The 23,349-nt window shown below is 35.9% G+C and overlaps 1 protein-coding gene across 1 annotated transcript in view; it reads right to left on the bottom strand.

Annotated features, from left to right (window-relative positions):
* SNTB2 (syntrophin beta 2) overlaps positions 1-23,349 on the bottom strand; it is a 158,209-nt gene that overhangs the window by 54,802 nt on the left and 80,058 nt on the right. Inside the window, exon 2 of the mRNA XM_077132848.1 lies at positions 11,587-11,800. Within this exon, the coding sequence (XP_076988963.1) occupies positions 11,587-11,800 (214 nt within the window). The remainder of the gene's footprint in view (positions 1-11,586; positions 11,801-23,349) is intronic.

Raw genomic sequence — 23,349 nt, 5'->3', positions numbered from 1 at the left:
TTAATATCCATCAGTACCTTTATTTAATCCTGTATTTTATTTTACAATATTTATTGTTTTTAATTTTATTTTTGCTGTTTTAATTGTTGCTGCCTATAGTCATTAAATAAACACTTGTTGGCTAAAAAACTGATTATATTCTCTAGAGGAAGATGAGCTATACATTTGTTATAGGAAGATTTAAAATGGTATATCATAGAACAATAAAACACTGTGCTAAAAAATAATTCTTTTTTAGAATCCTTTTGATGAGTTAATAATTGTTTAATTCAGAGAAACTCTTCAAATAGTCACTAAATAAAATAGCTAAACTTATTTTAGGGTGAATTTACTTAATAGCAATAATTATCTATGAAATGCAATACTAGATAATTATATAATATGAATACAAATAAACTTTCATTATATATTAATCTTAAAAAGTATTTCTTGAACTAGTTGGATAAGAAAGCAAATGATCACATGCATCTTTTTTTTTAACTTTTTATTGTAGTAATGTATATATGATGCAAATTTTCCCATTTTAACCATTTCAAGCATACAATTCAGCAGTATAAGTTATATTCACAATATTGTGCTATCATCACCAACATTCATTACCAAAACGTTTTCATTCCCTCAAACAGAAATTCTGTACCACTTAAGCAATAACTACTCTTGCCTCACTCCCACCCTATGCCCCTGCCCCTGGTAACCTGCAATCTACCATTTGTCTCTATGGATTTGCTTAGTTTAGTTGTTTCATATCAGCAAGATCATACAAAATTTGTCTTTTTGTGTCTGGCTTATTTCACTCATCATCATGTCTTCAAAATTCATTCATGTAGTAGCATGTATCAGGACTTTATTCTTTTTCATGGCTCAATAATATTCAATTGTGTGCATATACCGTATTTTGTTTATTCAGTATATAAGAATTCCAATTTGTTTGCATTCTCACCAACACATTATATTCTGTTTTTGTTTTGTTAATAATAGCCATTCTATTGGGTGTGAAGTGGTTTTAATTTGCATTTCCCTCATAACCAGTGATGTTGAGTGTCTTTTCATGTGCTTATTGGCTATTAGTATATCTTCTTCGGAGAAATGTCTACTCAAGTCCTTTGACCATTCTTTGGCTAAGTTATTTATTTTTTGTTGTTAAGTTGTAGGAGTTCTTTATATATTCTGGATATAAACTCTTATCAGATAATGGTTAGCAATTATTTTCTTCCATTCTGTAGGTTGCCTTTTCACTCTTTTGATAATGCCCTTTGATTAATTTTGATGAAGTCCATTTTAAAAAATATGGTGCTCATGATCTCATAACTAAGAAACTGCTGCCACATCTAAGTTTATGAAGGCTTCCCCCTATGCTATCTTCTAAGAGTTTCATAGTTTTAGCTCTTATGTTTAGATACTTGATCCATTTAAAGTTAATTTTTGTATATGGTGTGAGGTGGGTCCCCAATTTCATTCTCTTGCATGTGGATATCCCAGTTTTCCCAGCACCATTTGTTGAAGAGACCATTCTTTCTATAATTAATATACCTGGCACCCTTGTCAAAAAGTCAGTTGGCAATAGATGTGTAGGTTTATTTCTGACCCCTCAAATTTATTTCATTGGTCTATATTTCCATCTCCAGTATCATACTGTTTTGATTACTGTAGTAAGTTTTGAAATCAGGACACATCTACTTTTATTCCTTCTGAAACCCCTTATTTCTTCCTAAAACAACAGCTAATGGGTTTTTTAAAAAACAGGATTAGTTTATTAACTATTATTTATGTGTAACCTCAAATAATCTAGATCTATACAAAAATTTGGAATGTTAAATAAATGCTGATCAACAAAAATATTACACAGCTGCTAATGGGATTTTAAGTACAGCAAATTATTACTAAATAGTCAATCTTTTTATTTATGGCCATGTTGTATGTGAAATAAATTTTCAAGTATATACATATTTCCAACTCCAGTCCAAAGAGATCAGAAAAATACTTACAAAATAAATAGGTGGGTATTTTTAGAATTTATTGGTTCAGATAAATTGATTCCTTAACGAACATCATAAAACTTTAGTTTGTATAAAACAATTTCATGCTGAATAAATTACTCTGATCACGTTATTTTTACTGGTTTAAAATTTTAGGGTAAGAAATTTTAAATACTGTTACTAAAAATAAGAGTTTTGGTTTTTGAAGATTTGCTATATAAAACAACGCAGCTATGGGTACGGGCCTTTTCAACAAACTATTCAACAACATATAAACTAAAAATTCTTCTCCATTTCCTCAAAATATTTAAATCATTACTATTCTCTTCACATTTGGCAACTTTTTTATTACCACATCAAAAATTCTAATGAAGAGTCCATGCTTGTTCAGTAAAAATAGCATCATTATCTAATTTTAATTTTCAGATATTTTGGAAGAAACTTCTGGCTATTAATTCAAGCACAAAACTTTTTTGTTATTAGTTTTTCATTTTATATCATGTATTAACTCTCACAAGCTTCTTATTCAGTTTAATATGTTGCAAGACATCAGTTTTATATGTTGCAAAACATTAACATTTTTCAAAATTGAGTAGAATAAAACAGTAGTGCATATAGCACCTGTTGCACTTGTAATATTTCAATATAAAATGCAGAAGATTAATTTAAGATCATATCGGTAAAGAATAAACTGTTCTTTTGGGCTTATCTTTTTCCAAAATTATAATCTGTCTGGCTCAAGGTAAAGTAGTTGAAATCTTCACAAGTATACCTGCTTTACGTGTTCTTTATCAAAGGGAATGTGACTGAAAAATTGATTAAAATCAATAAAAAGGGGTGAGCCATGGTGGTTCAGCAGGCAGAGTTCTTGACTGCCATGCCAGATACCCGGGTTTGATACCCAGTGCCTGCCCATGCAAAAAAATAAAAAAGATTCAATAAGAAAGGAGGTAACTACTTTACACTGCCAAAGGAGCTGTTTTGATTAAAGGAGGTAACTACTTTACACTGCCAAAGGAGCTGTTTTGATTACTGTAGTAAGTTTTGAAACATCTACTCTTATTCCTTTCCGAAACTCCACTGAAAACAAACAGTTAATGGGGATTTTTAAAAAGCACAAATCTACATGCTCAGGGAGAACAGGAGAGGGGTAATTGCAACAAAATTTTGGAACGTGGAAAGCAGACTGAGAAGCAGCGAATGCCCTAGCAGACCTAGGAAAAGTGAATCCAAGCTAACAGCAGGAAAACCAAAACCCATCCAATCTATGTTTCGGAATGCTTAAGAGGCTCAGGAATTGGTGGCACTAGCTACCTCTGGAAATGGGATTGAAGTTAAATAAACAGCTAAAATAAAGAGGCTGGCTAAAAATCTGTTTCAGTATTCCCTACTCTGAGCGGCCACCTCCATGTCATCCCAGCAAAAGATATTAGATACACCCTCATCCCACCAAACTGGGTGGGAGAGGCAGTGATATCCTTAATTCAGATCTTACATTTGGTTCATCATTTTTCAAAATGAGGGTCTATTTATATTTATTTCCACCTAGTTGCTTTGGCATTATAACCAGCTTAACATTTTTTAAACATATGCTAAAAGTTCAGTTGCAAAACCACAAAGAAAAATTTCCTTCACTCCTCCCACTGATCTACACAGCACTAAAGACTGGAATCAGTCCATCCTTCTTTTCTAGGGACAAAACGTTAATAACTTATACAGTTCCTTTGATAGTCTCTCACACATGTCTCCTTCGACATAGTCTAAATTCTGAAATTCCCAATGTCAGGGATCCTAGTTATTAATAACTAGAAGCATAGTAAATATGTCTGTGATAAAATAAAACAAAGCCTGATTAGATAGGAGTAAACAATGGGATCACTGGGCTGGAAAAAGATGAAAATATACAGTAAGGATCTCCTAGGGCTAGATCACTGATTTTCCATGAAAAGAGAAATTTTGCAGTGTTTCTTGAGAAAGGATTGAGGGACAGAAAACTAAAACTACGGAAACAGGAAAGAAATTTCAAAATAGGATCAACGATTCTAGGATCCAGAAGATTCTATCTTTGAAGAAAAAGCCACTAAAATTGATAAAGGGGACAAAGTAATTACTAAAGTCCACTGCTGTTTAAAAAAAAATTGAAAAGGAAAACTCTGCTAAAAAATATGGAGGTTAAAAAAAAAATGGAGGCAGTGAGCTAGTAACTGGGTTCACAGAAGAAAAAAGACAGCCACAATGTGAAGAGTTTTGGCCTCTAGTCAAACCACTAAGGATTTCCTGAGAAATGCAACTACATTTTGATTAGGTAAATCAAATCAATGTTTAGGTAAACAGAAGCACAGGATTCTGTTATTCTAGCCAACTTTATTTTTTCTGTTTAGTAAAGTCTTTGAGATAACTTTTGTAATCAAGTAATATCCATATAGTTTTATATTTCACAAAGCCATATTATGCTGAGTGAAATTAGCCAGAAACAAGAGGACAAATACTGCATGCTCTCATTGATATGAACTAACATTAATGAATGACTTGGAGAATTTCATTAAGAACACAGGTTATTAGGAGATAGAAATAGGGTAGAGATCAGGTAGTTGGTGCTGAAGGGATATAGATTGTGCAACAGGACTGATTGTAAAAATTCAGAAATGGATAGCACATTACTACCTGATTTGTAGCACAATAATGTAAGTACAGTGAATGATGCTGAATGTGAGAATGATAGAGGGAGAAGGGCTGGGGACACATATGAAACCAGAAGGAAAAATAGACAATAAAGACTGAGATGGTATAATTTAGAAATGCCTAGAGTGTACAACGATAGTGACTAAATTTATAAATTTAAAAATGTTTTTGCATGAGGAAGAACAAAGGAATGTCAGTATTGCATGGTATTGAAAATAGATGGTCATTCATATTTTAAAACTTCAACTTCTGTGTGAGACTAAAGCAAGAAATATTTATTTGGTGTAAAATTTATATTTTGACTAGCTCATTTCCTAATTTAACTTGTATATACAGTTTAATTGAACACCCTAAGTACATGGAACCTTGAAGAGGGCATGAGATTTTGTTGGTTTGTCCAGGTTAGTGTGATGCCCCGATAAATCCCAGAGTGATCTGAAAAGTGAATAAAGAAGTATTTGCAAAGTCCCTTTGGGGGAATGGGGAAAAAGAAGGAAAAATTCAACTTTCCATTTGGAGAATTTCTGATATTCTGGCAAGTAGTGGGGACAACCAAATCAATAGACTGAGCCCTCAATCTTGGGGTTGCCCCTATGAATCTTATCCCTGCAAAGGATAGGCTAAGCCTACTTAAAATTAGGCCTAAGAGTCACCCCAAGAGAACCTCTTTTGTTGCTCAGATGTGGCCTCTCTTTCTCAGCCAACACAGCAAGCAAACTCACTGCCCTCCCCCACTCTACATGGGACATGACTCCCAGGGGTGTAAACCTCCCTGGCAATGTGGGACAGAAATCCTAGGATAAGCTGGGACTTGGCATCAAGAGATTGAGAAAACCTACTCAACAGAAACGGGAAAGAGAGAAATGAGACAGAATAAAGTGTCAGTGGCTGAGAGATCTCAAACAGAGTCAAGAGGTTATCCTAGAGGTTATTCTTATGCATTATATAGATATATGCCCTATTTAGTTTATGGTGTAGTGGAGTTGCTTGAGGGAAGTACCTGAAACTGTAGAGCTGTGTTCCATTAGCCATGTTTCTTAAAGATGATTGTATAATGATATAGCTTTTGCAATGTGACTGTGTGACTGTAAAAACTTTCTATCTGATGCTTCTTTTATCTATGGTATGGACATATGAGTAAAAAATATGGATAAGGAATAAACAAATAATAGGGGGAATAAAGATTAAAATAAATTGAGTAGATTGAAATACTGTGGTCTATGAGAGGAAGGGATAAGGGGTATGGCATGTATGAGTTTTTCCTTTCTTTCTTTTGCTGGAGAGATACAAGTGTTCAAAAAAATGATCATGGTGATGAACACACAACTATGTGATGATATTGTGATCCACTGATGGCAACCACGACAAGAAGGTTTGTATGTGTGTTTGTTGTTTACAATAAAAATATCTTTTAAAAAAAGAGCACCTTAATCTTGCACAACTTCACACTGCCCACAATGCTGTTTACTAAGGAAAAGGCTCATATTCTCTCCCTGGACTTCATCATTACTTATCTAGCTTTCACTTTCCAGACTGAAACATTACTATCAGAAGCATCTACTGAGGTACTGAAAACTCAAAGTGGGGGAGGGGAGGAAACTTTCTCTTCCTCTTACTCATTCTCATGGTCAGTATTTATTTTCAGCTGTAAAGAGTGGAACCAAATCAAAGTAGTAAACAGAACAAAAAGGATATTTATCTCTCATGTCAAAAAGTTTTGGTTTAGGGAACAACCAAATCAACAGACTGAGCCCTCAATCTTAGGGTTTGTCCCTATGAAACCTATTCCCCATAGGATAGGCTAAGCCTACTTAAAATTAGGCCTAAGAGTCACCCCCAGAGAACCTCTTTTGTTGCTCAGATGTAGCCTTTCTCTCTCTCTCTCAGTCAACACAGCAAGTGAACTCACTGCCTTCCCCCTCTCTACATGGGACATGACTCCCAGGGGTGTAAACCTCCTGGCAATCTGGGACAGAAATCCTAGAATGAGCTGGGACTCAGATTCAAGGGATTGAGAAAACTTTCTCAACCAAAAGGGGGCAGAGAGAAATGAGACAAAATAAGGTGTCAGTGGCTGAGAGATTTCAAAGAGTCAAGAGGTTATCCTGGAGGTTATTCTACACATTATATAGACATCCCCTTTTTAGTTTATGGTGTATTAGAGTGGCTAGAGGGAAGTACCTGAAACTAGAGCTGTGTTCCAGTAGCCATGTTTCTTGAAGACGGTTATATAATGATATAGTTTTTGTAATATGACTGTGTGATTGCAAAAACTTTGTGTCTGATGCTCCTTTTATCTATGGTATGGACAGGTGAGTAAAAAATAGGGATAAGAAATAAACAAATAATAGGGGGAACAAAATAAATTGAGTAGACTGACAGTAGACTGAAAGGGAGTGGTAAGGGGTATGGCATGTATAAGTCTTTTCTTTTTTACTTCTTTTGCTAGAGAGATGCAAATGTTCAAAAAAAATGATCACGGTGATGAATATTCTAGTATGTGATGATACTGTGAGCCATCAATTGTAACCATGTCAAGAATGTTTGTATGCCAAGAAAGTTTGTATGTTTATTCGTTGTTATAAAAAAGTTTTGATTTGCCTGAAAATGTAGAGCTGTGTTCCAGTAGCCATGTTTCTTGATGATGATTGTATAATGATATAGCTTTCACAATGTGACTGTGTGATTGTGAAAACCTTGTGTCTGATGCTCCTTTTATCTACCTTGTCAACAGATGAGTAGAATATATGGAATAAAAATAAATAATAGGGGGAACAAATGTTCAAATAAATTTAGTTTAAAATGCTAGTGATCAATGAAAGTGAGGGGTAAGGGGTATGGTATGTAAAATTTTTTTTTTCTGTTTTTGTTTTATTTTTCTGTTGTCTTTTTTATGTCTTTTTCTGAATTGATGCAAATGTGTGGGAAATGATCATGGTGATGAATATGCAACTATGTGATGATATTGTGAATTGCTGAGTGTATGTGTTGAGAATGTTTGTGCTTCTTGTAATTTTTTTTATTAATAAAAAATTTTTTTAAAAAGTTTTGATTTAGAAGTAAAGCTTTTATATAAATATGAAGGATGAACCACAAAGAGTTTCTACTGCACACCCACCAGAATGGCTAAGTATTAAAAAGACTGACACCACCAAAGTTGGTAAGGAAGAGGAACCAATGGCAACTCACACATACCGTTGGTAGCAGTGTAAATTGGCACAACCACTTGCATTCAGCAATTCTACTCATACAGTTTTATCTAAGAGAAATGAAAAGGTATGCCAACAAAATACTTGGACAAAAGTATTCAAAGTAACTTTACTAAGATTAGCCCCAAACTAGAAATAGCCCAGGTGTCTAGGAGAATGCATAAACAAATTGTGATATAATCATACAAGACAATATTCTCAGCGATAAAAGGGAGGAAAGAATTGATGTACAACAATATGGATGAAACCATTATGCTGAGTAAAAGAATTCTACATGTGAATTGATATGATATGATTCAACTTATATGAAGTTTCAGAACAGTTAAAGCTAATATATGGTACAAAAAAATCAGGAGAGTAGTTGCCTAGGGGTGTGGGAAAGGAGACTGACTCGGAAAGTACATTGAGAAACCCTTCTGGAATGATGGTTATTCACAAATCTAGATAGACTTGGTTTACTTTGCATTTGTCACATTTATTATTTATTAATTTTATTTATGTACGTATTACCTCAAAAGAAAAAGAAAAACTGTAAAGAAATATTAACTCTTGTTATTTATATGCACATGGAGGTAAAGAGAAATGTTTGAATGTCTGCAATTCACTTTGAAATACATAAAAAAATTAAGATGGACAGATGGACAAATTTGTGATAAAACTAGTAAAATGTTAATAGCAGAATCAAAGTGGTGGGTAAATGGGTGTTGAATGTAAAATTCTTTCGACTTTGCTATATGTTTGAGAAATTTCATAATAAAAAGACGATGGAAAATTCCCATGGCTACTGCAGGTTTAAAAATCAGGTTCATTTGTAAGTTAGGGTCCTTCTGAGCCTATTTCATGTACAGAGTTTTACAAGAGACTATGTGGAAGAAGATTAAGATTTTCAAGTAAGAACATCACCCATTATATAAAACTGTAATTTGATAAATATCTTAGTGACAGATGTCCTGTTAAAAATATTTCTGCTATTCCTACCATCAATTGCTTTTCTCCATGGTTTTAAATGTTGCAGCCATGTAACCTGTCATGATATTTCCTTTGACAGAGCCGAAACAAATGTAAGGATCAAAGAGAGTAATTTTATATATAATTATATATATATAAAACTTTTTCTTTGAAATAGTTCTAATGAACATCGTTGGGCAGGCCTTATGTCCCTTTTACACTGAGAGAAAACAGGACAGAGAAGTTAAGGGACCAAGTCACAAGGACACTAACAGCAACTATAATAATAATGTAGAGAGAGCTTACTGTGCCATTTAAACCTCATGTAACTTTCATTTTAAATGGAGAAAACTGAGGCTTATGGGAAGCAAATACTTAGGCCAGTTATAAAACGCATCTTCTTCACTTCTATTTTCCAACTCTAATAACTGAGGTCCTGTTAGATAATGGTTTTGAACCTTTTTTCTGCCAAGACACATAGGATAGATGTTTACATTCCCAAGAATATAGATGAAGTTATGCATAATTCCTGCCAGCTACCTGTATTCTCTAGAATGGCTTTTGTATTCTCTAGAAAGCATAACAGCATAGAAGCAAAAGAGATACCATCTTAGGAACAACCCTGAATCTCTTCCAATTTATATTCCACAAAAAGGAAATCTTTTTCATTTTTTGGTATATCAACTAAAATTAGGAACAAATTATTTTTTTTGCATTTAGACTGAGAATCTCTGCACTGGTCTGGCTCTTTTAAGACCTTTTCTAGAAATAGTCTACCATGGTAAAATAGACTGATTATCTTATTGAAAAGTAGAAAGTGACACAACTTTTGCAGCCCAAACCCCCCTCTATTTGGTTCTATAGATTATTTCAAATCTGACCATGTACCAAATGTTTTTGGTAATTAAATACACCAACGAGAATACTGCCCTCAAGTTTTAATGAAGACCAAGGTTATTAGGCTCTAAAAGATATCTTACTGGATGATAAAGTTGCCCAACTTTAAGCAATATAGTCAAATCATGGCACTTTCCCCCAACCTCAAGCCCCAACTACAGGGTTGATAATACTTTGCCTTTTTCTCCAATAGCCAGCTACATCAGCAGCACTACTCAGTGCTGTTTAGAAATGACTTTATAACGAAGGGACTTAGGCTGAGTACTTTCCTCAGCCTGATAGCCAGTTGGCAAATTCAGTTGCTGTTTGTTCTTGTTTTTCTTATTACATTGTTTCTTTATCATATATCCTTGTCATTTCCTTCTTTATGGACTTAATTACGAAATTTTTTTTAAAGTCCATTGTTTTACAGACCAAAGGCAATACATAAATGTATCCCTTGGAAGATAAAAATTAAAAATCTAAATTTAGGAGACAGAGGTAATTATTTGCTTTATAGACTAAATGAAAAAACACTGAATTTTAAAAAATATCAAGCAGTGCTGCATTTAGATATGGTTCAACCTACCCACAATCTTTCAGGAATAAACCGGTATGTACGAAGAAGTAATTTCTATAATGTCTCAAAGTTTTAAAAGAAAGCCAACAAAAACAATACATATAATTGAATATATTAGAATATATAACAGAATATAATTTTGTAAAGTCTGTATATACAATTGTCATTTAAGACTTTTTTGAAATTATTTCTTGAGAACCTATTATGTGCTTGGCTCTATGCAAGGGGCTTCATATGGTATTATCTTATTTAATCGGGGCTTCATATGGTATTATCTTATTTAATCTGTACACTAAGCTAAGTTTGATTATCCCCTGCACATCCCTCCCCCTGCTGTTTTTTTTTTTAACAAATGAGAACGTGGCTGTTTATGGAGTTGAAAGGACTCACTCAGAGCCTTACTTTAAGCAGGTAACAGAGTTGAGATTCAAACCATAGTCTGTCTGATTGCAAAGCTCGGCTCTTTCTAGTACACCAGACAACTTACTATAGAACAGGATGTGAAATGTCCCTATGGCCTTAAATGTTTAACAATATCCTTCAGCTTCTTGCTGTCTTCTCTGTTTCATTCCATTCTGATTAGGCTCCTGGCTGTGTGTTCAGATCACAGGATACCAGAGAGAGTAAAAGCTCGTTATAAAAAGTCTGCCCTTAACTGTCTGTGCCTTTGAATTGCTACTACACTTAGGATAAGCTTTTAACTTTTTCTCCCCCTAATCTCCAATCTAATGCTAAGTCTACCAGTACTTCACAGAGTTAATGAAGACAAAGTCATAGAACACAAATGCTTATAGAACTAGGAGGGATATTTGAAATTATCCAATCCAGCTCTCTCATTTTGCAAATGAGGAAACTAAAGTCAAGAGAAACCAATTTGCCAGGGTCACACTGCTCATTAATATAACCAGATCTCAAATTTAAACTACCCACAGTATAAACAAATTTCCATCTCAGGAAATGTTCAAAATTTCTTCTTTAACAATTTTTTTCTTGTTTATAAAGTAACTCACATAATATGATGAGAGTTTAAAAAAATGGTACAGAAAGTTACCCTTCCCTTCTACCCCCAATCCTACCCACAAGTAACCACTGTTAATCATTTCTTGTGTGCTTGTCCAAAATTTTCTATCCATATATATGTACATGCATATATATATATATGATGTGAAGTAATTTCAATATGAAACTCCAAAAATAATTCTCTCAGACTAGTGTATTCTTATGGAGAATTTAGATAACAAGAGTAATATAAGATGGCAACATGTCCTTAAATTTCAAAGCTGTAAGTATGATGTTCCCCTTAGGTACAGCTCACCTGTTTTCCAGATCCGGCATACTTAGGTTTCTAGCAGCAAAGCACATTTTTAGAGGGATGACTTTCCTGTCCTTGATGCTGTTCTGGTGTTTTGGAGAACCAGAGTCCTCACTGCCACTAAAGCTTGGCGACTGGGGTGCTGCACCTTCCCATGGCAGATCTGATACTAATGATGGCTTCTTGATATATGGTGTCACTTCTCGGATGAACTTGACTATGAACAAAAATTAAGGCAAAGAAGGTTAGAATTTTTGCTTCCTATGAAAAATGAGAAGTGAAATACATACACACACAATATCTAGCATGAAGTAAAAACAAAATAAAAACAAAAACAACAACAAAAAACTAATTTTAGAACTAGCATAGAGAATCTCAGGATTGGAGGGGACCTTAAAGGCTACACAGTCCAAATGAAATACCACTGCTCAATTCTAAAACCTTAATTTCTGAGCCTTTCCATGTATGGTTCCTTCTGTTCAGGATTCCTTTCTTCCTTTATTTGCTTGGTCAACTCTATTCGAGTTACCTTGTCAATAGCCTTTCCTGACTATTTACTCCGGGGTGTTTCTAAGGACTTCTTAGGGCTCTGGATTATAATTCTTTGTCTATATTTCATTCCTCTGTTGGCTGGTATCCTCAACACCTAGAACAGGGCCTGCTCAGTAAATGTCTGAATAAATGAACAATTAAACACTTGAATTTTCTCTCTGGTTGGCCGGCCATGAATGAATCCTCTGGATAAAGATTCAGTACCTCCTGAGGCAGAACCATCAAGCTTCAGACAGCCCATGACATTTAGAAACTTCCACCCATTTGGCTCACTGTCTACTGAAGTCATACAGAACAAATATAATCTCTACTGTACATGAAAATCTTTCAAATAGTGAAAGACTGAGATCATCTCTCTCTCCTCCAGACTAAAGCTAAGTAACTCGAATTTAATTCAATTAACTCAATCAACATTATTAGCTATCTAACAAACGTCAAGCATTAGACCAGCTGCTGAAGATATAAAAGTTAATGAAGATATAAAAGTTAATCCCTGCCCTCAAAGAATGCCCAGTCTAGTAGAGGAGATAGTTGTACAGACATTACAGTCCTGAGAAAGAAGTAGAAAAATAAAAGTATATTCAGGATATGATAAGAGCAGAACAGACTCAACTTATCCCCTTGCTTGTTCAAAATACCCTATTTCCATTAACTGAGCCCCAAAATAAAATGTAGCTTTTATTGGATAGGAAAGTTTTTCTTTTTTAAGTTCAACTTTAGTATTCATATAAAATACTTTTCCTTTTATCTCAGCCATGACTAGCAACTATTATTTGAGGCACAGCTCTCATGTCAGAAATTAAAATTTAAAAAATCTTAAATAGCATTAAAAAATGCAAATAAATAGGTGAATATAGACAGATCAGTCAGCAATATCTTTACTAACATCAACAAGTGTCACAGTAGTATTCTACCTCCCACTCAAATTTTAATCCAGTAGATAGTTAAAATAGCATCTTAGGAAGTAAAAAAATTGAAATGATATGATCATTATCAAATCATTATCAAAGAATAGCTGATATTAATATTCTACACATTAGATGCTTTACAAGCCTATGATATAATATAATGAATATATTACTAAATCTAAAAAAAGGTATGTTTCTAAAATCATAGCTAGCCAAAGTCTATAAAATATTTTTGAATAAGTAATACATGCACATAAAAAGAATTCAAAAGGGATAAAAAAATTTATAATAAAAAGTCCAGATTTTTATTATAGTTTCCATTCCTGTAGGGAACCATTGTGTGTTCTTCCAGAAATAGACTAGATAGGCTAAGCATATATAAAAACAGACCTATATACACATATTTCAGTAGTTTGTGCTCACTGTTCTGCATCTTGCTCTTTTAATATCTGCTCACTGTTCTGTTCACTGTTCTTGCTTAATAATATCAATAAGCCTATTTTATAAACCAGGTATTCTACAGCACAATGTGTTCATAGAGAGGTCTTTGGGATCAGACTTGGTTAAATACTAACTATGCTACCTCAGAGATATGTGACCTCCAATGACTGTTTTGAAGTTCTCATCTATAAGAGAGGAATAACACTAAATAAAGAAAAACTCTAGGCTTATACTAAACATTCAATAAGTAATAGGTGGCTTTCTTTTTCCTTCCCTAAATCAGAAGGGTTAGGGATGAATTATAAAGTTTTTTACAGTAATCAATAGAAGAGGTGAAATTATTTTTTTAAAAAGTTATTAAACAAGAGCTGCTGAAAATAAGCATAATACTGAAAATATAATAAATGCAAATGCCAGCATTTACATATAATTTGTAAGTGTGTGTGTGAGCCCACGTATGTCTGTATGTTTTCTATGCCTAGTTATAATAATGTGTATTTCTGGGTGAAGAGAGTAAAATCTAGTTGCCTCAGAGGTCACCAAGGAGATTTTCTCATCTTAGAAAAATGAGCAGGGGTGTAGCCAGTATAATCCCCTGAGGAGTCGACTCAAGTACTTTAATACATGCCTTAGCTTTCTGCGTTCAAGAGAGGATTAAATCACAGCAACTTTGGCAGAAATTCCTACACTTTTCAGTCACTGCCAATGGCAGAGATGTGCTTTTTTTTTGACCAAAAGTATTTTATTGTGAAATATATATACAAAGAAAAGAAAGAAAAAGCAATAATTTTCAAAGTACACTTCAACAAGCAGTTACAGAACAGATTTCAGAGTTTGTTATGGGTTACCATTTCACTATTTCAGATTTCTCCTTCTAGCTATTCCAAAACACTGGAAGCTAGAATAAATATCAATATAGTGATTAAGCAGTTATATTCATTCGTTAAAACCTATTTTCTCTGTTATAACTCTTCCTTCTCCTTTGATTCTTCTTCCAATCTATAAGGACTTTAGGCATGCTTAACTTTTTCATGTAGAAAAGGGGTGTTGACAGCAAAGGATAGGGAAATATAATTATCAACTAATAATATTAGTTGATATTATTATTACTGGAGAGGCTGGTCCCTCTGGGTTTCAGGATTTAACTGCCTAGGACCCCTCTGGAAATTACAGGTTTCAGGAAAGCAAACTCAGTGCATGAAACTTTTAGTCTCAGTTCAAGCCCTAGGTGTTCTTAAGAGTTAACAGGAGTGATACTGGTTGGGGTTTAGCAAACCATGGCAATTAACACTATCTGACTGAAGCTTGCATAACAGTAGCCTACAGAACAGCCTCTTGACTCTATTTGATCTCTCTGAGCCACTGATATTTTATTACACTTCTTTTTCTTCTTTTGGTTAGGAAGACATTGTTGATCCTATGGTGGCAGGGCCAGACTCATCCCGGACAGTCACGCCTCATAGTTGTCAAGGAGACTTTCATCCCTGAATGGCTCTTACCAAGTAGGGGGGAGGGCAGTAATCCTCCTCGCAGAGTTGGGTTTAGAAAGAAAAAGGCCACATCTGAGCAACAAAGAGCCTTCCTGGAAGCAACTCTTAGGCCTTGTTATAGGTAGTTTTAACTGCTCCTAGATGGTAAAGTTTAATAGCTCCATATATATTTATTTTCTTTGGACCCTCATGGGACTCTACCAATATTTTAAAATTATCAGTCCACCATAGTCTGAGATATATCCAGGTATTACATTAATTTATACAGAATTACAAGTCCTTGTTCCCATTCGGGACTCCAGGAGTTTGGGGTATTTAAATGAGCTATCCAGACAGGGCGATGTAGATAAGGTGCTACAGAAAATTTAGGTCCTAGACATAATAAACCTTTCTGCCTTTGGTCTCATTCAGTAGGTGAAGGGCTAGAGTACATACACTATCATCTTTTACCCTGTATTCTGATTTGCTTTAGTCACAGCCAGATTGGCTTCATTTTTATCTCTAATTGAGGCCTGATCTCTTTTTTTGGCTACTTTAACTGTTAGTGTGTTAAAGTAGCTATGCTAATTTTTCATTGCTGCAGCACTCTATTTCTTAGGTGTCACAGAGTTACTCAAAGTTCTAAGGAAATACCTGCTGATACATACGTAGCTCAGTGTCTCAAGAATCTAGAAATATACTTACAAATTCAGACTACATGTGGCTGCTATAATGGCTTACAATCTAGGCTCCCATTTCCTTATAAGTATTTTCTGAGAGAGACCTTATTTCATCTGTTCTTTTGTTTCTGGCTTATTATTTTTTTCATTTATTTATTTTTTATTTATGATACATAACCACATACAAACACAAACATTCTTATCATATGGTCATTCCATTCTTGTTATATAATCAATAACTCACACTATCATCACATAGTTGTATTTTCATCATCATATCATTTCTTAGAACATCTGCATCAATTTAGAAAAGTAATAAAAAGAAAACAGAATACATACCATACCCCTTACCCCTCCCCTTCACCGATCACCAACATTTCAATCTACTAAATTTATTTTAACATTTGTTCCCCCTATTATTTATTTATTTTCAATCCATATGTTTTACTTGTCCATCAATAAGGTAGACAAAAGAAACATCAGACACAAGGCTCTCACAGCCACACAGTCACATTGCGATAGCCATATCATCATACAATTATCTTCAAGGAACATGGCCACCAGAACACAGCTCCACATTTTCAGGCAGTTCCCTCCAGCTTCTCCATTACATCTTAACTAAAAAGGTGATATCTATTTAATGCATAAGAATAACCTCCAGGATAACTTCTCGACTCTATTTGGAATGTCTCAGCCATTGACACTTTATTTTGTCTCATTTCACTCTTTCTCATTTTGGTCGAGATTTTCTCAATCCCTGGATGCTGAGTTCCAGCTCATTCTAGGATTTCTGTCCCACGTTGCCAGGAAGGTCCACACCCCTGGGAGTCATGTCCCATGAAGACAGGGGCAGGGCAGTGAATTTGCTTGCTATGTCGGCCGTGAGAAAGAGGCCACATCTGAGCAACAAAAGAGGTTCTCTTGGGGGTGACTCTTAGACCTAATTTTAAGGATAGGCTTAGCTTATCCTTTGTGGGATTAAGTTTCATCTGCACAAACACCAAGATTGGAGGTTCAGCCTATTGCTTTGGCTGTCCCCACTGCCTGTGAGAGTTATCAAGAATTCTCCACTTGGGGAAGTTGAATTTTACCCCTTTCTCACCATTCCCCCTAGGGGACTCTGCAAATACTTTCCTATTCACTGTTCAAATTGCTCTGGGATTTATCTGGGCATCACTCTGGACAAACCTACAAAATCTCATGCCTACGCAAGGTTCCAAGTACTATGGTGTTCGATTAAGCTGTCCACGTAAGTTACATTAGGAAATGCACTGGTCAAAATATAAATTTTGTACCAAATAAACATCTTTTGCTTGTCTCACACATACGTTAAAGTTAAAAATATTAATTACCATCTATTTTCAACACCCTGCATTATTGACATTCCTTTGTTCTTTCTCATGCAGAAACATTTTTAAATTTGTTTCTGGCTTATTTTGCACAACACAATTGTCCCCAAAGTTTATTCAGTTTGTTGCATGCTTCTTGATGATGTCCTTCCTTTTCGTAGCTGTACTACATTCCATCATATAAATGTATCATAGTTTGTTATTCTGCTTCTCAGTCATTTTACCCTTTGGCTCCCTTCATCTACTTGGTGTCATAGGTAATGTCCCAAATAAACGAACCATGTCTTACATTATCCTTAATTGATTGTACAATCAGCAACACTCTCAATTTTAGACAATTTTCACTGTTCCATAGAGACAAAGACCCAACAAACACAACATCACCAACTACACAAATCAAAACTACCCCTTATCTCTTGTCCCTCCCCCCACCCTCAATTAGTTGCCCCTGGTGGTGCTGGGGTACAGTTGATGTCTTCCTGTGAACTACTGGCCTTAGCATGCATTTTTAGTTTTCCCTCTATACCCTTCTACTATTAAGTCTTTGTCAAATAACAAACCTTTGAACAAACAAGTTCATGTGAGAACTTGTTTATAATTGTAGATTTAATCTGTAGGATACATGAAGGGGCAAGGGGAGACAGGGCGTGCGTGCAGGGGGTCTGTGGCTCAATGTGCACAAGGGTGGGGTGGGGTGTGAGGGTGGTGGTTCATGGTTGCATAAGATGGCAGTGCACAGGGCGGAACATGAGGTATGTGGGAGTGTGGGGGTGTGGGGGTGCATGGGGTATGGATCATGAGGGGCAGGGCTCAAGGTGTGCATATGGGGGTGGCAGGGTGTGTGTGCACAGGGCATGGGGAGACAGACGTGTGGGTATGGGGTGCAGTACAGGAGGGTTGGGGTCAGCGTGGGGTGGAGCACAAGGAGGTGGTATGCATGGGTGCTGGGGTGCTGGGGCAAGAGGCTCAGCAGGACTTCCTTCCAAGTCTCAGCCTCTGTGTCAGTGCACTCCTAAGAGCTCTGGGCCTCCTAATGGAAAGGGGAGTGGCAGGCACTGTGCACTAGTGGATGGTCTTTATGAGCAGCGACAGAAACTTATTGGCTTCTGGGTTCCCCAAGGGAGCTCTGGACTGCAGAGCTGAGGGTGCTGATATCCCAAGCTAGCTCTGGAGGCAGGCACTTTGTCAGGCGCAGTGTTTTGTCCCAGTGGTGTCCTGGGGACAGTGGTGGCCCCGGTGGTGACCCCCATAGGTCACTCGCACCCTAGAACTGTTGTCCTGATCATTTTTCTTTCACTTCTCTAGTTGTTACTTGGAGTAGAGGTGAACTCAGCCTAACCTATCCCTCCATCTTCCCTCACTGATGGTTTTTAATGCTTTAATTCTCTCCTTAGTCTGGGCCAGCACTTTCTGTTTCTCTGTATGGTCTGTAATCTTTTGTTGAAACCTGGACATTTTGAGATTTTAAGGCTGGAATTTAGATTCTGAAAACTCTATTCCTTAAGTTAATGTTATGCCAGAGCTTTCCTTGAATACCAAGAGATAACAACAACAACAACAACAAAACAGTAAGGAACAAGAGACAGTATATTCCCACTTTCTGCAGATTAACCTGTGCCTGTACCCTCTTTCAGGGCTTATCCACACAGTAAGTTTAGAGAATAGCTCCAGGCTGAAGCTGGATTCTTTCTGGCTTGTCGTGCATATGTGTGGCCCTAAGATTTCTCCCATATATAGTTCTGGATGTCCCCTCTTCCCTAGGAAACAATTTACTCACAGTCCAGGCAATTATAGGCAGCAATCCCTTGCCCCAGGCAGCCAGTTGACTGCTGTCCCACAGCCATTTTTTTTTTTTTTTTTTTTTACATCTAATATTCATTTAATGCCACAGCCATTTTGAAGGAGATCCCTGTGAACTGCCTTAACATTCAGGGCAAGTTCTGGGCCAGGGAATCCCTCAGGCCACCACCAGAAAGACTAGGCCAGATATACATGTACCCAGTATGTGCAAATGGGTCACTCGGCTCCCTCTGGACCAGTACCAAGGATCCATACTGGAAGTATAGGCTGGCTCCAGGCCCAGCTGTTTAGGGTGAGGAGAGGGGCCAACCAGGACATAAGATCCCTCTACTCTTTAAGTGGCCCTTTTCTTATTTTAGCACTCATCTGCTACTGTAATCCTTTAATTGTTTTCTGGGGCTTTTAGAAAGATGTTTCTGCTAGTTCCTGTTGATTATTCAAAGGTTCTGTGGTGGGACAGAGCCCTGAACGTTCTCATTCTGCCATCTTGGTTGGGGCAGAGGCTCCTTGGCTTTTAAAAGTTCATCCAAAAATACTTTATAGTGCAGACATAGCCTGTAGGTATAAATACACATATTTAGGTAAATTTAATGATCACCTTCCATTAAACATCCTGGAATATCAACCTCTTATAAAAAAAAATCATTATTTTAAATAATCATTATTTTCCTCTAACTTTTATCTTTAAGTGAAACTATATAGGTCAGACAATAAGGGGTGAATGGTATTATTTTTCCTGCTTTTACAAGCTAACTTATTTCTGGGTTACCCTTAGTATGAAGAACTGCATTGGTAGTTTTGCTTAGAAATGAGTTACTCTGACACCATTTTTAAAGTATTGTCCCAAGAGGTTTCTCCTCAACCTCATCCCAAGCTTCTTCCCTTAAATCAGGAACCTGACAAACGGCCACCAAAAACATTAGAAAAAAACTCAGGGAAAAAAGACTTACATTCTCGACCTGCAGGTGTTTTTTTTTTAAGTCAAGTTTCTTGGCCATTTGGGGTTCAGAAAATTGCAAATTCTAGCATTTAGTGATGTGAATCTTGAATGAGTTCAGCGTGCCTCTGGTATCACTGTCTTTATTTTAAAGTAGCATAACACATTCTCTATTTTTACTGCGCTCTCACTATGTGTCAGGAACTGTCTTAGGCACTTAGATTAATACACTGGTGAAAAAGCACAGGCAAAAAAACAATAAAAACAATTGATAAGTAAATGATATTCTACGGAAATGAATATTTATGTTCATGCAAAGTCTATATAAGAATATTTTTAGCAGATCGATTCATAATCATCTAAACCTGGAAACAGCCCAAATGTCCTTCAGTGGAAGAGTATATAAACAAACAGTGGAACATCCATATAATAGAACACTACTCAGCAATAAAAAGGAATGAACTATTGACACACTCAGAAATTTTGATGAATATCAAAGACATTATATAAAGTGAAAGAAGCTGGTCTCCAAAAGCTACATACTACCTGTTTTCATGTATATGGCATTCTTTTTTATTTTTTTACATGGGCAGGCACCGGGAATTGAACCCGGGTCCTTGGGCATAGCAGGCAAGCATTCTTACCTGCTGAGCCACCGTGGCCCGCCCTCATGTATATGGCATTCTTGAAAAGACAAAATTATACGTTGGAGAACAGATCAGTGATTGCCAGTGTGTATGTGCATGTGTGAGTGTGTGTGATATTATAAAGGGATAGCACAACAGAGATTTTTTGAGTGATGGAATTGTTCTGAATTCTAGTTGTGGAGAGGATTATAAGAATTTATACATGTGCTAAAATTCATAGAACTGTATAACCTAAGGGAAAAAGTCAACTTTACTATATGATGATTAAAATAACTAAATTATATTTTAAGCTAGAAAATGATAAGCATTATGCAAGAAAGAAAAACAATACAGGAAAGGAGTGGTGTGAGTGGGGTCAGTTTGTAATTTTAAAAAAAAATTAGGTTAAGCCTCATTAAGAAGATATTTAAGTAAAGAACTAAAGGAGGGGAGGAGTTAATCGCAAGGATATCTTGGATAAGCACAACAGACCAGGAGAACATAGTGTTACAGCAGTAAGGAAAACCAGTAACTAGCGCAGGATAAGGAAGGGGAATGAGTAGAAAATGGGGTCACAGAATTAATGAGGGATCAGAATGTATAGGACCTTATCGAACAACAAAAGGATTTTTGGCTTGAGGAGTGAAGTGATCTGACTTGTATGGTTCTGGCTGCTGTGTTGATAATAGAGTGAAGGGGGCAAGGGCAGAAGCAGAGAGATCAGAGGGAGGTTACTAGAGGTAAGAGATGATAGGACCAGGGCAGGAGGAGTGGAGGTGGTGAGAAGCGGTCAGATTCTATATTAAGGAAGGTAAAGCTACCCAAATGTCCTGGCAGACTAGATGAGGAGCAGGTGGGTGGTGGGTGGGAGGGGGGCTGAGTAAAACAGAGGAGTCAAAGATGATTCCAACATTTTTGGCTTGAAAAAATGGAAGAAAAGTGTTGTCATCAACAGTGTTAGGAGGAAAGAACAAGAAGCTGAGACATTTACTAAACCAAATCTTGCAGACAGATTATATGAGTCTGTAGCTCATGAGAAGCTTCTAGGCTGGAGATATAAATTTGGGACCTACTGGTATACAGTTGATACTTAAAGTCATAAGACTGGATAATGTTACTGCATCAGGGTTCCAGCAGGAAATGATTGTACAGGATTTAATAAAGGGACAATTTATAAAGGTGTGGGCAGAGTGTAGGGGAAAGACCAGTTTTATTTTTTTAACCATTAACTGAATGGCTCTTAAGCCTGAATATGAGGGAGTAGTTGCCAGACACAGAAAAAGAGTTATGTAGAGAGCACTGACTTGAGAGGACATTTAGACTTGAGTCTTAAAAGAAAAAATATTTTAAATGCTATGTACATTAAAATACATTTAAAAAAATGTATCTATCAACCGTCTACATAGAAAAATAATTAGAAGTAAAATTATACCTAAAATATTAAGAGTGATGAACCTTGAAACATTATCCTAAGTGAAAGCAGTCATAAAATATCCCATATTATATGATTCTATTTATATGAAATGTCCAGAATAGGCAAATCAATGAAGCAGAGAGTAGATTAGTAGTTACCAAGTGATAGGGACTGGGGGTCTAGGGAGTGACTCCTAATGAGTCCTCATCTAGCCAAGCAGATTAGAATTTTTCAAAATCCAGCAAAATGCTTACAATTGAAGGCATACTTTAAAATAAAACATATAGGCAAATACTAACCAAAAGAGTTGATGTAGCATACTGATAATAAACTAAAGAGCATTTAAGGGACAGTATTAATAGGGATCAAGAAAAACAATACATGGTAAAAAAGGAATAATTAAAAAAGAGATAATAATCATAAACTTGTACTATATACACCTAATAACACAACCTGGCAAAAATGAATAAAGCAAAAATGGATAGAAATATAAGAAAATGTCAAAACCACCAAATGGACAACTGTGATTACCCATTTAGCTTTTCTCAAACACAACAGACAAGCAGAAAAAATTGGCAAGGTTAGAGATTTGAACACCACAATTAATGAACTTAATTTTAAAAATAAGCAGCAAATATATTATTTAAAATGGTTTTACTGAAATTTAAGACTATCTCCATTAGTTTTAAAGAATTAGAATCTGACAGGACATGTTCTTTAGCTACAAAAATGGAAAATGACAAAAACAAGTCAAAGCATCACTCTCCACTGCCTCCCTCAAAAAAAAAAAAAAATGTAAAGGAAAAAAATGTACCCATATGTTTAGAAACTAAAAACTACATTTAGGGCTAAATGTGAGTACCATATTTTAAATTTAGGATTTATAGCTACAATGATATATAGGGAAAGTTAAGCCTTTAATATATTTATTAAAAACAGGAAAGAATGACAATATATGAAGTAAGCATTCAATTCAAGAGGTTAAAAAAAGAATAGAGTAAACCCAAACGAGTAGGAAAGAAATAATGAAGGCAAAAAAAGCAGCTGTTTATGAAAAGGACGACAAATGAAAGAAATTATCAATTAAAGCAGAAACTGGTTCTTTGAAACCAGACGAACATCTAGTAAAATTATTTTGAAAAAAAGAGAGAGAGAGAAAGGTAAATTAGGCATGCTAAAAGACACAAAATAGCAGACTAAAGATATTTTTAAATAATAAGAGTGCTAGAGACTTCTGAGGAAGATGGCAGAGTCCAAAGCTGCAGGACTCCTTCTTCTGAAAGCAGCTAGTGGACAGGTAGAGACTGACAAAACTGTTTTGGGACTCCAGAGGTCAAGCAGCACTGTACAGCATCCAGGGAAGAGTGGGGTGAAGAGGCTGAGAATCTGTGGTAAAGAATTGTGGGTAAAGCGCACAGCAGCAACTGCTGGCCTCAGCCCCCTCTCTTGGTCCATTTCCTGCCTGGATGCTGCAGATAGAGAAGGATGTGGACATCTTCTTTCCCAAGAACAGTGGAAGGACACATCCACATAAGGATCACAGCTTTTAACTGGCAAATTGCCATCACTGGGTCTCCAGTTTGAATCATC

This window comes from Tamandua tetradactyla, chromosome 16 (assembly GCF_023851605.1).
Source record: "Tamandua tetradactyla isolate mTamTet1 chromosome 16, mTamTet1.pri, whole genome shotgun sequence".
NCBI lineage: Eukaryota > Metazoa > Chordata > Mammalia > Pilosa > Myrmecophagidae > Tamandua > Tamandua tetradactyla.
This window is presented reverse-complemented; position numbering and strand designations above follow the sequence as displayed.